General features: G+C 39.5%; 1 protein-coding gene across 3 annotated transcripts in view; it reads right to left on the bottom strand.

Moving 5' to 3' along the window:
* Nucleotides 1-14,847, bottom strand: part of Srbd1 (S1 RNA binding domain 1) — a 179,327-nt gene that overhangs the window by 131,970 nt on the left and 32,510 nt on the right. For all 3 annotated transcript variants that reach the window (XM_048416098.3, XM_048416099.3, XM_048416097.3), the window contains 2 exons: nucleotides 12,031-12,134; nucleotides 2,509-2,616 (listed from right to left, as the gene is read on the bottom strand). In XM_048416098.3, coding sequence (XP_048272055.3) covers nucleotides 2,509-2,616; nucleotides 12,031-12,134 — 212 coding nt within the window. The remainder of the gene's footprint in view (nucleotides 1-2,508; nucleotides 2,617-12,030; nucleotides 12,135-14,847) is intronic.

Here is a 14,847-nt window from a genome sequence, read left to right as displayed (position 1 = left end):
AGGAACCTATGCCAGGAGCAGCTCAGGTGAATGAGAGCTACCCAAATAAAGGTGGGGATGTGGAGACACCACATACAAATAAAGTGGCATAGAAGGTTCACAGTTCTGTGAAGGAAAATACAGTGATTTCACATGCTAAGAGAAAAAGAAATAACAAAGACAGAGTAACTGAAGAGACAAGATAAAAGCCCTTGGCAACAAGTCACTAGGCTCTTCTAAAGAGCTTCAAGTTTACCCTGGACACACAGGTCTACAGGGAGGACTTTACGTAGACTATTGTGAAGTAACAAGATGGGATTCTTCAATGGTAATGTGCGGCAGCGAGATGGCTTATTAGGCAAAGCAGCTGCCAAGCAGCCATGAGGTGGGCTCAGGTCCTCGGCACCAACATAAAAAGCCAGGCATGTTGGCTGAAGGCATGCACCTGCAACCATGGCCTAGAACAGAAATAAAATATTAATAAAAAACAAAACAAAAAATAAGAGTCAGAGGAATCAACTTTTCTACCTTTAGGATAAGTCTCTTCTGATTGAAGGAAACAAAATATTTTTCTTCAAAGCAACATAAAGCCATCTTTATGCGCCCTCCTCAGCTGCTGTTAAGGTGAGTATCTCTAAAGAGACCCAGTTCTGGTCAATGTCTACACTCTATGAACTGAAAGAAACTATATTGCTCTACCACGGGCATTTAAGAAGAGGAACATGCTCTTGCTTACCCAAAATGCAAATCAAAAAAGGACTATGTCCTACAGAATTCCACACCACACTGCTTCAAATCATTCAAAGCAAAATGTCAAAATACCACTGGATGCTGAATAAAATATGAAAAAAAAACCCAACAAGGAAAGAAAAAGAAATGCCACACTGAAATTTTACCTAAGATTATTTTTCCCTTCAAAACAGAATGAATAGCGCTCAATAGTTCAGAAGACTTGCTACACAAGGGTTGGAATCCTAGCACCCACATAACAAGCCAGGTGTTTTACAATGCCTTCACCCCAGCTCCAAGCAGGGTATAGACAAGTATATCGCTAAGGCTTGCTGACTTTGACCTAGCTCATCCACAAGCCCCAGGTTCAGGTAAAGATCTCCACCTCAAAGGAGCATGTGCTGGTCATAGGACACCTTACCACCTTCTTCTTGCCACTGCATACAAGCACCATCATGTGTACCATGTATATACAACTCACACACACAGACACACATACAAAAAAATAAACAACTGAATAAATAAAAGAACAGATCCTTTAAAGTTTATGTCACAGCATGGAAAGCAAGAGACATTATATCACACAGATGATACAGAGTTCCAAACAGAACAATATCTTTAGGGGTCACCTAGGATAAAGGATAAAGCAAGGCAGGGTGGCAAACTGAACAGTGAAGTCCTCATCTTTATAATGTTCATTCCTTGCCCTGAATAACCTGAACTCAAAGACCAAACGTACCAACAGGGGAACAGAAATATATCAGTCGGCTAGAAATCCCAGTGAGCTGACCGGACAGCAGCAATAACACCATTCCCAAAGAGCTTGGCTGAAGCTTCAAGGAAAGTAAAGATGCTGGATTACCTTGCTGAGCCCTGATGGAAAGGGAGGAGCTTGATCCTGCATCAACCTGATGTGCCATGCTTTGTTCAAACCCATGGGAGGCTTGTCCCTTCCTGAATGCAGAGGGAGGAGGAATAAAAGGGGAGGGGGCAGGTGGAGGGGGAGAGACTGGAGACAGATAGGACACTACATGGGGAGGACAGGAAGAGAGGGGGGAAGTGATCGGTATGTAAAATGAATGGGGAAAAAGTGCTACTTAAATTTTTTTTTAAAAAAAAAAGTGAGGATGAGGATGCACTGATCTACAGTTCACATGAAGAATTGCATGAAACCATGCAATCTGGACTTAACTACCAAGACAACAGCTAGAGAAAAATCAAGAGAGAAAGTGAGAATCTTCCATCTTCTCAGCTAACAGCAATTCTGCACCTCACAGGACTCCCATGAGCCCCCTGGGTTTCCTTCAATCACCTTCTCAGTGCTTGTCATTGCTCATCCAGACAATTCCCACTAGAAGATGAACACACATAATTGCTTTCACTCCTCACAGCAGTAAGATCATCTCGCCTTTCACAAGTTCCTTATGTGTTCTTTGGCTCTAAGACCGTCAGAAAAATGATTCCAAGTAACCTCTCCATTAACTTCTCGGTTTGTTTTCCCCAAGCCAGATCTCTAATCAATAAAATCATGTTTGGTTTGGTTGCCAAACTGTAATATTGGCAAAGCAGAATTAGAGGGGGTGTGGACTTGGTGTTTCGGGCTAAAAAGAGTCTCACGATGAAGAATGCTGTGAGATTAACGCATAAGAAGGAATCGAGAGATTAGAACCAAGGCTCACACTGAAGACCTTGTTTGACTAACTTCTTTGGCTTAGTTCATACTCACCAACATTTACTCCACACTCTATGAAGACTCACCCCTAATGGGAAACAGTACACAAAATTAAACAGAATACATACCTGAACTCTCTACAGAGGAGAGGAACAATAAGGCGTTTAAAGGAGTCATCCAGGGAATTACGTAAGATCTGCATTAACTCTGGCCGTGCAAAGCCACGTGGCCTCCATCTACAAGAAGGAAAAGCTCATGATAAAACTGAAGTGATGAGAGAGACCATGAAAGCGCACCTGGAAGAGGGGAGCTGGGGAACATGAAGAGCCTTTATGGAAGCCACAGAGGATAATCTGGAAGGGGCTGTCCTAAGGCTGTGGTGTCTGAAAGGTATTATGTGACATGTTGAGGGGAGTGTTTAAGGGGGAGATTGTTGTTTTGTTTGAAGAGGTTTTGTTCTGGTTTGTTCAGACAGGATCCTCTGTGTTGATGTGGGATTCCCATCTCTACACTGTAAATACCACTGGTTAATAAAGAAGCTACTTTGGGCCTATGGCAGGGCAGAATAGAGCCAGGTAAGAAACCCAAACAAGATATAGAAAGAGAGTAGGCAGAGTCAGCAAGATGCCATGTAGCTGCCGAAGGAGAAAGATGCCAGCTGCCAGCCAGAACCTTCCCAATAGGCCACAGTTTCATGATTCACAGATTAATAAAAATGGGTTAATTTAAGATGTAAGTAAGAGTTAGCTAGAAATATGCATAAGCTATTGGCCAAAGTGTTGAAATTAATATAGTTTGCGTGTGATTATTTAGGTCTGAGAGGCTAGGAAACAAACAAGCAGTCTCTGCCTATTCTGTGTAACACTACAGGACCTAGAATTCACTATACAAACTATACTGCCTTCAAGTTTGCTGTGACTGTCCTCTCCAGATATTACCAGTAAAGGCTAACCTCCTGAGACATCTGACAACCACTAAAACATCTTGATGGTACTAGAGACTGAGTTTCACCCTTCCCGAATCTGCATGGGTAAGCCCCAGTCCCTGGTGTGAGGCATCTATGGAGGGGCTACAGAAAACATCAGGATTAAATAAAGATGGATGGGGCTACAGAAAGCATCAGCATCAGATGGTCGTATGGTAGGGCCTGCGCTGCTTCCCTAGTCACTGTGACATGAGAAAGTTGCAGAAGACAGCCCCACACAGGCCTGAACTGTTAGCTCCTTGATTTTCTACTCCCCGCCTGTAGGACTCTAAAGAAAGTAACTTTTGTTGCTGATGTCACCCAGTTCTAGTGTTCGGTTGCAGCAGCTTTGCCCAGAGCCTTATCTTTCCTGTGAGAATGAAAGGAAGCTGTAGAGAGAACCTGGATGAATCTTATTTCTTGGCACTCTCGTTTTCTAGGTAGCAAACTTTGACTTAAAACCTTACATGTCTCAAACTTAACAAAAAGTCAATGCAACTCAAAGTTAGGTTCTTCCTCTAAAACCCAAGTGTCTATCCTAAGTGAACCCTGCTCTCACCCACTGCTGAGCTCTTACCCTCACCTCTTAAACACTCTCCTCTTACATTTCTTATACAATACACTGGTAAAGATGTTTGTGTCATTGACAGGAGAGTTCTCACCCGCTTCTTCTCCCGCTTTACAATCGTCAGATGAGAGGGATAATGGGGAGTACTGTCCAAAAGCCTGACACAACTTAAAACAAGCACACATGATAAAAAGGAAAAAAAAACTCACAATGAATTCTGCTGAAATATATTCAAAAATAAATACAGTCAAATAAATAAATAAATAAATACAATCTTCATTATTTTAGCTCAAAATTCCTAAAATCAAAGTTAGTCCAATTTAACAAAGAAGGAAGAGCATCTCCGACTTCATGGCACCATTCTGGAACCTCATCTGTGTATTGTTGACAACTGGCCCCACTGTCTGCCCAGCAGCATGTATGCACAGCGGCTGACCTCCTCCTGCCCAGCAGCATGTATGCACACTGGCTGACTTCCTGCCCAGGCCACACTGCCTGCCCAGCATGTATGCACAGTGAATAGAACCAACTAGACACTGGGGAAAGAACAGAAAGGCAAAGATGATCTATCAGACACAAACCTAGACCCACAGGCTCCATGCTTCCATTCACATCCAGTATTTCTGCATTTGCCCTTCAACGCCCTCTTCTGCAGAAGCCATTAGCAAAAGTATGAATAGTTTTTAATAAAGCTAATGCACCTTAAGGTAATCTCTCCATAAGTTAGGCTGGAAATGAAACTTCAGCGAGCACACTTTAAAGATCATACAACAGTAAATAACTGAATGCCTTCCAAAGGATGTTAGGTCAGCAACATATAGTTTTATCTTCTAATTTAAACAAATGTGATTTTAGGCAAGACATATGATACATTCTTTTCACCCAAATCTCTGTTACTTCCCCACAGTCCCCCCTACATGAGAGGTGATAAGGGGGTAAGAATTAGACATACAGGCCCCATGTTATTTAATATGTTCCTAATAGACAATGTTTCAAGCACTTTTGCTTCCCAGGTTTGGGCACTACTTTGCAGGCTGTGGAACCTTCAGAAATGGGAACTGACTGGAGAAAGGTGTCACTTGGTAGACTTCTGATCATTGTACTTTACCCTGCTCCTTGTTTACTTTCTATTCCCTGATCTGAGGCCATGAGAGTCTCTATAGCTCCCTGCCATCATATGTAGTATTTCTGCCCCGACGAACCTACAGTCCCTGATGCCTGGCCCCAAATAAACCGTTGTTCTCGGCAGCTATGCCTGCCAAGTGTTTTGGTCACAGTGATACAAAGAGAAGCACACTGTTTTCAAGAGGAGACAAGTGATCTATCCAGATATGGTAGATCACACTTGCTATTTCAGAAAGACTAGGGGTTTGAGGACAGCCTCAGCTATATAGTGAGCCCACCTGAACTACATGGGGTCCTGTCTCAAGACAAAATAAATAAACAAAAATAAAATGTATACCATAAAACATAAAGAAATACAGAAATAGAAACATATAGAATACCCAAAAGTATGGATGAGGGCAGTACACTGTATTAGCTAAAAGCTAAATCTGAGATAAGTGGCCTTAACTTCATATAAACAATTTCATAATGTTAGGGTACCCAAGTGACAGCATCAAACTGGGAAGGTGAGGCTAAAAATGTGGCCATGGTCAGCTCATGAAGGGTCTCATAAATCAAATAAAACTACCTATCAACAGCAATACAAACTATAGAAAGTAAACAAACTCCTGAAGACTAAACAATACACTACTGAATAACTCAATCATTAAAGTGATGGAGAAGGGTTATCTGTCTATTGTGTTATTTTCATTGGTCAATAAAGAGACTGCCTTGGCCCCTTGATAGGACAGAAAGTTAGGTAGGCGGAGTAAACAGAACAGAATGCTGGGAAGAGGGAATTGAGGCAGACGCCATGGAGCCAGCCACCAGGTTAGACATGCTGAATCTTTCCCGGTAAGCCACACCTCATGGTGTGATACAGATTATTAGAAATGGGTTAATATCAAGATATGAGAGTTAGTCAGGAACTAACTCTCTAGAGATAATGGGCCAGGCAGTGCTTAAATGAATACAATTTGTGTGTTGTTATTTCTGGGACTAAGCTAGCCGTGCAGGAGCCGGGTGAGGCGAAAAGCAGGCCTGCCCGCAGCTCCTCACTACAGATGGCGCCCACGTGGATAACTGAATCCACAGAAAGCCTGAGAAAGCTTGGGAAAGAATAGAGTAAAGCATGTTTTCTTGGTAGTAGCAATTTCTCGAGTCTGCTCTGCTTGCTAGAGGCAAGCAAATGCTCTCATCTAAGAGAGGCTTCCTGACTCAGCTTTAACTGCAAAACCCTGCAGCTCATTAAGAGGTCCTGCCATGAAACACTTAAACTGTGTTGATGAAAAGCTGAATGCATGCTTTTCGGTTTTCAGTCATAGCAGGAAAAAGCTGTGCTGTTTTAAAATGCCGGTTTTCTGGGCTGTCCTGCCAGGGCAAACTCTGACTCTTTTAGGCAGGCAGTCCTACTGAGTGTGGTCTGTGAGCAAAATGCTCCAGTTTGCTTGCTGGCAGGGACCTTGAAACGCCATAGAGTTGTGGCAATCAAAATGGCTTCAGCAGTACCTCTACCATGAGGCTGAAAAGCTAAGAAATGGCCTAGATCCAGCCGTCAAAGCCACGGTTTTAGGCTCATGTGGTCAGAAAAAAGGAGAGATATACAGTAAAGAGAGATTCAAAGACAAAAAAAACCCTCTAAATGGTTTATAGTGTGTTACAAATAAATGTAGGATAAAAGTTAAAGTTCTTAAAGTAAAAAGAGAGTAGTTAAGTGTGGTGGTACACACCTTTAATCCCAATGCCCGGAAGGTAGAGGCATATTGACCTCTGTGACTTCAAGGGGTAGAGGTAGATTGACCTCTGTGACTTCAAGGTGTGGTAGCACACACCTTTAATCCCAATGCCTGGGAGGCAGAGACAGAAGGATCTCTGAGTTCAATGTGTGGTAGCACACGCCTTTAATCCCAGCACTGGGGAGCAGAGACAGACAGATCTCTGTGAGTTCAAGGACAGCCTGGTCTACAGAGTTATTCCAGGACAAAGATATACAGAGAACCTGTGTCAAAAAGTAAAAGTAAAAATAAAAGAAATAGAAGTTAAAATAAAGCCGCATAAAGATGGAAAATACACAGAGAATCTTGATACTGTATGCTATTATGCTCTCTTTGAATTGTTTGAATGCTGAGGAAGGAGCAACAGCTGCTGCTAAAAGATATTTGTTTATAAATGCTGCTGAACTAATCCAAGATAGATATTTTGAAAATACCTTGACTTCGAAATTTGGATGTAAGGATATGATACTTTGGAAAAGAGATTCTTCTTTTGTTTTCACAGAGGATGAGACCCTGTGGGTTACTTCTATCCCAATATGGTATGATAGACCACGTCCTCCTGAAAGGTTGCTTTGAACACCTTCAAGAAATTACTTCACTCAACTGCCAACTGAGATGAACCTGGCAGACAGGTTATACCATGAAAGACCTGATTAACTGCGCCCCTATACAGCAGGAAGAAGTTTGGAGAGAAATAACTACGTCCATATTCCCAAATATTGCTTATAAATGTTCTTTTACATTTAAAGGGGGATATGATATAGATATGAATAATTTGCATTGGTATGGATTTTAAGGTCAATTTTGTTATATGTGTATATATTTCTGATTTTGATTGTGTAGTTCATTTAAAAATGCAATGTATAACTAAAAATATAGGTTGTTAATGGATAATCATCGATAATAGTCAAGCTTGTAGTAATGTTAGTCTGATTTTCTAGATGTGCATAGATATATTTCAAAGAGACATTCTTCATATCTTTCAAAGACTACAGAACATAGCATTTAATGTTTTAATAACTTAGGACAATGAAACACGTCTGCTCCTGGCAGCACCAATCTACTTTAAGAGGAAGATGGGCATCGAAGAGGCTCCTTATGGAGTTGTTTAGCCATTTGGGCAAGAAACTGCTCTTGCCTGGACTGTTGTATAAACTGGACACAGAGAACCCACAGAGAGAGGACTGCTGAACTTGCCTAAAGGTGAGATGATCTTTCGGGGTTCCTGATTCATGAAAGAGTCTACGACACATTCTGCAGGACACAGTAGATAATGACTGAACTGTCTTTAAAAGTTCCTGCTTCATGGAAATGTCTGCTGGAACTATGGGCCTGATGGCTGAAGATGGATACCCCAACGGTACAGAGGAACTTTGGGTGACTGTACAGGTAGCGAGATGTCTCTGTCATTTCTAGAGTTTTGGAAGTTGCTTACTTCTTGTTTACTTAGGTAATATATCCTTCTGGAGTCTTTGATGGAGTTGAAGAATGGATAGTCATAGTTATAGTTTTCCATTATTATGATAAAGATATAGTTATAAATATTGTGACTGTAATTCTTGCTTGATAACTGTTTTGTTATATGTAATTTTACTATGTTAAAATGAAAGCCTTTCTTTTTTGTTTAAACAGAAAAAGGGGAAATGATGGAGGAGGGTTATCTGTCTATTGTGTTATTTTCATTGGTCAATAAAGAGACTGCCTTGGCCCCTTGATAGGACAGAAAGTTAGGTAGGCGGAGTAAACAGAACAGAATGCTGGGAAGAGGGAATTGAGGCAGACGCCATGGAGCCAGCCACCAGGTTAGACATGCTGAATCTTTCCCGGTAAGCCACACCTCATGGTGTGATACAGATTATTAGAAATGGGTTAATCAAGATGTGAGAGTTAGCCAGTAACTAACTCTGTAGAGATAATGGGCCAGGCAGTATTTAAATGAATACAACTTATGTGTTATTATTTCTGGGGCTAAGCTAGCTGTGCGGGAGCTGGGCAGGATGAAAAGCAGGCCTGCCCGCAGCTCCTCACTACATTAAAGAAATCAAGAAGAAAATTTTTAAAAATCCCAGCACTGAAGGAAAATGAAAACACAACATAAATCTTTCATGTCTGAACAAAAAATCTATGATTAAGGAGATCATGGGCCCTAGAGCGGAACCTAATGTTGTTACAGTAAATGGTCATGATGCCAAACTGCCTTCTAACCATATATTTATTCTCATTGTATAATTGCTTCCAACTTTGGTAAGAGACACTTCTTTTTGCAGACAGGAGTGGTTAACACAGAAACTCAGAATGGGTCAACGCGCCAAGCTAAGCAACTGTGACTGCTCAGCTGTAGACGACCAACTATACTGACTTCTCCGATTCAGGGCTCACACAGCATCACAGAAGAGAGCAGGGAGATGAGTAAAAGCTAGGAGATGAGGAGAAGAGCTGTGAAACGTTGATTGCTAAACATGACATGGTGCTGCACACATCAAATTCAAGCTTAAAATAGGGAGTGGCCCCAACCCTGGAGGAGTACACAGGAGGATGGTTGTAAGGGAGAGGCAGGCACTCTCCTCTGAGGACATCACTGGTAGGCTGTCGATATGCCAATGCATGATGCCACATTCATGTTCATATGCGAAGCACGAGTTTGGCTTAGAGGGTTACTAATAACAACAAAGGAGGCCATGAAATTGGGAGAAAGATGGGGTAGGGGACACTCGAGGAAGCTGAAGAAAGACAATAATGGGAGAATATGATCAAAATGCATTGTATAAATATATGAAATTATCAGCAGATAAATAAAATATATTATCTGAAAAACAAAAATGATAACTATACAGAAAAGCATAAAACAGAACATTAAAAATCTCACACCAGAGCTAAGGAGTAAACCATTTATTAATGTCTCAGATATTTTCTTCTAGCGTATAAGCAGATTACTCATAACCAGTGAGATCCTACTATAAATGGTTACTACAAATCATCTTTGCATTGTTTTGGGTTTGAGCTGGTGGTAGTATTTGGTTTGGTTTAGCTTTTCTTTTTAAGACAAGATCTCACTATATAGCCCAGACTAGCCACAAACTCATGGCTTTGACCTCATTCTCCTGAGTGCTAACAAACTGTCTTTTTAACCTTATATATTTCTATCTCAACTTTAGCTCCAACTCAATGTTTTCAAAATAGATGCACAGAATGCTACAGTATGGATGCAGCATAACTGCTTAAGCAACTTCTCTACTAACACAGACTCCTATTTTACTGGACAGCTGCCTTCACAGCATTATTAGCTGGTCTGTGGTGGAATTGGTTTTAAGCAAACCGACTTCCATCGAACTAATATAAGAACAATGTTGGAGGAGAGTGTCAATTCCTAAAGAACATCTGATCTAGCTTTTCAATAGATTTCCTGGCAAGCTCTCCCAAGGAGGCTACTAATCAGCATATACAAAATCCACAACAGCAGCAATCTGAGTCACTTTAATGTCTTTGCATTGGCTTTCTCAACCAAATGGTAGCTATAAAATCTGCTGTAGCAATCAAATAGGTTGTTTTGAGACTCAAACTCATGAAGCAAAACTTAAACTAAAAGTCAAGAAACTATACAAACAGCTGGTATCTTCAAAGGTTCTATTAACAGATGAGAAGTTTAATTCTAAAAGTTGCTTAAGGCCTTTGTTAACACATCTGGCAAGTTTAATCATTATTTCAATAGCCTTAATGTGCAACATACTTTACATAAATCACATATAATCTGTTCAATTATACTGTAATATGATATAAACTACATTAGTGTTTCAATTTTTAGCAAATAACATATCAGGCATGAATGTATAGGTGACATTTTTGTTAATTTGTTTTTCCACAAGGAAAAGCATGTTCTATAAAATATTCAAATGGCATAGCAAGGTACTTCACATATCATTTAATAATAAAGATGGGTTCTGAAGACTATATTAAATGATGATGTCACTGTGCAAACATCACAGAGTGCGCCTATATGAGCCTCTATGGATAGGCTATGGCTTGCAGACTGTGAATCTACACAGTTTGTCACTAAGTTATATACTGCATCAAGTACAACAAAATGGAATTTATAAATCTAAACACATTTAAACACAGAATAAGCACAGTAGAAGTATGGTATAGAGATGTACAGTACAGTGTGCTTATGCAGGCTCTTCCTCACATAGAGCTGGCAAGTCTTTAAGTATCTGTGGGTGAGTCAGTGAGTACCGAGTGATGGGACAGGTTAAGAACATGACTCATGACTCTAAAATACCATGCACTTAGGTTGTACCAAATTTTTTCTTTCTTCAATAAAAGTTTGAAATACAGCAAAGCTACACAAACATATTTCCTTTATACTCTCATTCTATAAGTTTTTTCTACTTCAAAGGTTTTATTTTTCCTTTTTTATTTTTTATTTTTGGTTAAAAACTCACATATTACCTGAGTGCTACACTGTGTCAGAACCAACAGTATTGCTGCTTCCTCCTCCGCATCTTGTCAGTGGAGGGTCTTCAGTGGCTGTAAGATGTTAGGAGCTGCCACCACCTGTTATCCACGACAACAAGCTCTCCCTAAACGCCTTCCCAAGAGCCTACTAGGCTCTCCTTGAGGCAGTGCTGCCGTTGATGCTGTGGTCCATGCTTTCACACTTTCTGAGCAGTCCAGTAAGGCCTACCCAAGCCGCTACAGCACCATTCACTATCAATTTTCTTGGGGCGTTCTTTTCATTTCTTGCAAATATTTTTCTTCTTGCTGCTTCTTTAATCTTGTGTTCAGTAAGCATTAGGAAGTTTTCAACTCCATAATAATTACAAAACCAAAATCACATACATGTTTCGTCAATGGCCACTTTATAAATCACATGACTATACTGAAGTAAAAGTCCTCTCTTCAAAGACAATCATCATTAATCATCTCTTACTCTCTTCACAGATTATTCCCTATTAAGGTATATGTCTCAATCATACTTTCTTTTTATACATCTAATAAAGACACACACAGAAGACAACTTCTGGAAGTTGGCAATCTCCTACTAGGGCCCAAACTCAGACAGCAAGCACCATCACCCATTGAGCAATTTCTCTGTCCCATACTTTTTTTTTTTTAATGCAAAATGGAAATATACATTGTTGTCACTTGCTTTTTTTAATAATATACATCTTTTCATATCAATATACAATAATACCAGAACAGTATTTTAGAAAGCAAATTTTATGGGTAGCCATAAACATACCTGTTTTGTAGGCACCACCTACAGAACTCGTTTTTCACTCCATCAGAAATGTTGACCTTCACTGTCAGTATCTTCAAATTCTCTCCACGGTTAATGGCCAGAATCTGACACAAACATATGGCAAAGACTGATAATCAATGAAAGAATGATAAACTTAACCAGTCTATATTTATAAAAACAAATTAAGCATCTATCTAGCCAAGAACAGTATCATTTTTATTTTTTATTTACAAAGGAATGTATCAAAAACAATTTTTACATTCTTAAACTGATACATCTCTCCTATAAAGAAAATCATAATGAGAGCTGGGAATTGGGTCAGTGTGTGCTACACAAGCATGAGAACCTAAGTTAAGATCCCCCAAATCCACATAAAGGTATGCACATGGGCACATGAAAAAACACATGCAGACATACTACCTTTTTAGTTATTTTTATAACTGATGTTCTGAATTATGCCAATTGATTAAAAAGAGCTCATGGTCATCTCAATAGATTCAGAAACATCCAATAAAATCTAGCAGCCCTTTCTGATGAAAGCACTCAATAAACGAAGAGCTGAATGCATCTTCTTAAACATAGAAATCAGAGCTAGAGGCAGAAACTGAAGCTACAGCTATGTAATGACAGAAGGCAGAACTGCAGCAAAGGAAGTAGGTCAACAGTGAGAGAAGCAACAGAAAAGAATAAGAACGCAAGCTGTCCTGGCAGAATGCAAAGGACGAGGTGTACAGCCAGGAGCTAAGGGTGAATTCGCAGAAGAACGGAAGGAAGATGCAGACGGGATGATGGACAACCGACAGCTACGGCAGAGCTGCTTTCCCATGGCCTGTCAGCACGTTGTCCATCCGTCTCTGGGGATTATATGCTGGCATAGTCACACGGAAGATGATAAAAAGTAGGGTTCACGACCTCAGACACTAGAGACTAGCTATGACCCAGCAGCAACCCTCAGGCACACAAGAACCTAAAAAGTCCTTAAAACACAGAGTGTTTTTCAAACTAGCATTCTAAAAGAACTCTACTTTCTCAGGCTTGAGTACTATCATCTCCAGCAGACTGTATCAATCATAAATTCACTAATCAGATATGACATGTATGAAACAAAATATTGTTTAAATACATACACACACAGAGACAAAATATGATACCAAAGTCACTCTTGAAAATGAATTTTAGTAAATTCATAAGATCACTGATACGCTTTTAGATATATATTGCTTGTGTGTCTGTGTGTGTGTGTGTGTGTGTGATGTGGAATGGAAGAAGCCAGAAGCCAGGGCCTCCCACACTCTAGGCAACCACTTTATCAGAACTATACCCTCAGCCCTCACTGGGGGTAATATTGCAAGTCGTTATTTTATTATCCTATATTTGTAATCTAAAACTAAGTAAATCCATCTCCATTACACCTAAACTTTATAAATTATGTGTTTCATCACCTATAACAAATCCAGGGCACAAAAAAGTAAAATAAGCAACTTTAGATAAAAAGTAATGGAGCTGGAGAGACGGCTCAGTGGTTAAAAGCACTTGCAGCTCTTACAGAGGACCAGAGTTTGGTTCCCAGCACCCACATAGAGGTTTACAACCATCTGTAAACCCCAGTTCTGGGAAATCCAGTGTCAGTATCCTTTCCTAGCCTCTGTAGGCAAACAGGCATGCCATGTGGTACATATACATATATGCAAGCAAAAAATTTTATACACATAAAAGTTAAAAAGTGTAATTAAAAAATAATGAACTATTTCAACTTTTCAAGGACAGTGCCCATGTCATCATCGTACTTCAAAATCCACCACAATATGAATACTCGAGAAATATTTGTGGGATGAATGAATCATGTTACAATAAGAAAAAAAGTAAGTTTCATGTTTGCATAACCATATATTTAAAATTACACTGTAATAATCAAATAATTAATTATCATACAAAAGGTAAAGAATTCTAACATGTTTTATTAGCCTCTCTACACAGGCTGTAAAATGTAGACAGGGATAAAATTATTTTAAAATGATTCATGAGAACCTTCACCTTGGGAGAATACAGGTAGTCTCCCAATTCAAATCACCCCCTTGCCTCTCAAAAAAAAACATAAAACCAACAAAAATAATAAATGAAATAACACAAGACATTTTTGCATCCATAGAACACAGAGAATTAGACTGGCATCAGATTTCTCACATATAAAACAGCATTCAAATTTTGGGATAGCCAGTTCACAACACTGTGAGTCACTAAATGTCATACACATGGTGAAGAGTGTACATTTTGTACTGTAGACATTTTACAACAGTTACAGTAAAAAGAAAAATGAATTATAACGCCCCAGCAAAATAAAATCTATGGCAGTCTAACTTTAGTAGACCTGCTCCACATGAAATATTAGTGTTGCTAAGACTAGAATGAAAAACGCTAACCTACAGCTCAAAGCCATATAAAGAAATATAGAACACTGGTTATAGTAACTATATATGTAAATAGAAAAACCAGGACATTGTAATTTTCTCTTGAAACACCTCTCCTGCGACTGTGCTATTTAAATTACATTCTGCACAGTACACTGCCTATGACCACATTTAGTAAAATAAATAAATAGATATTTAGGGAGATACAAGCTAAAAAATGAAATCAGAAGGTTGAGGTATAATGACTATGTATGATTCATGAAACCAAATGAGACCATATATACTATATTCTAAATTAGGCATTGGACTGTAATTGTCTTGGGAATGGTCTGTGTTCACACTAAGCACACTGAAAGTAGGGTCTAATGGACCTCTGTAATGATACTTCATTTGTATTTTAATAAATAAA

The sequence above is a fragment of the Myodes glareolus genome, chromosome 6 (genome assembly GCF_982192425.1).
Source record: "Myodes glareolus chromosome 6, mMyoGla1.1, whole genome shotgun sequence".
Classification (NCBI taxonomy): Eukaryota; Metazoa; Chordata; class Mammalia; order Rodentia; family Cricetidae; genus Myodes; species Myodes glareolus.
Note: the sequence above shows the minus strand (reverse complement) of the source record. Positions and strands in the feature narration are given on the sequence as shown.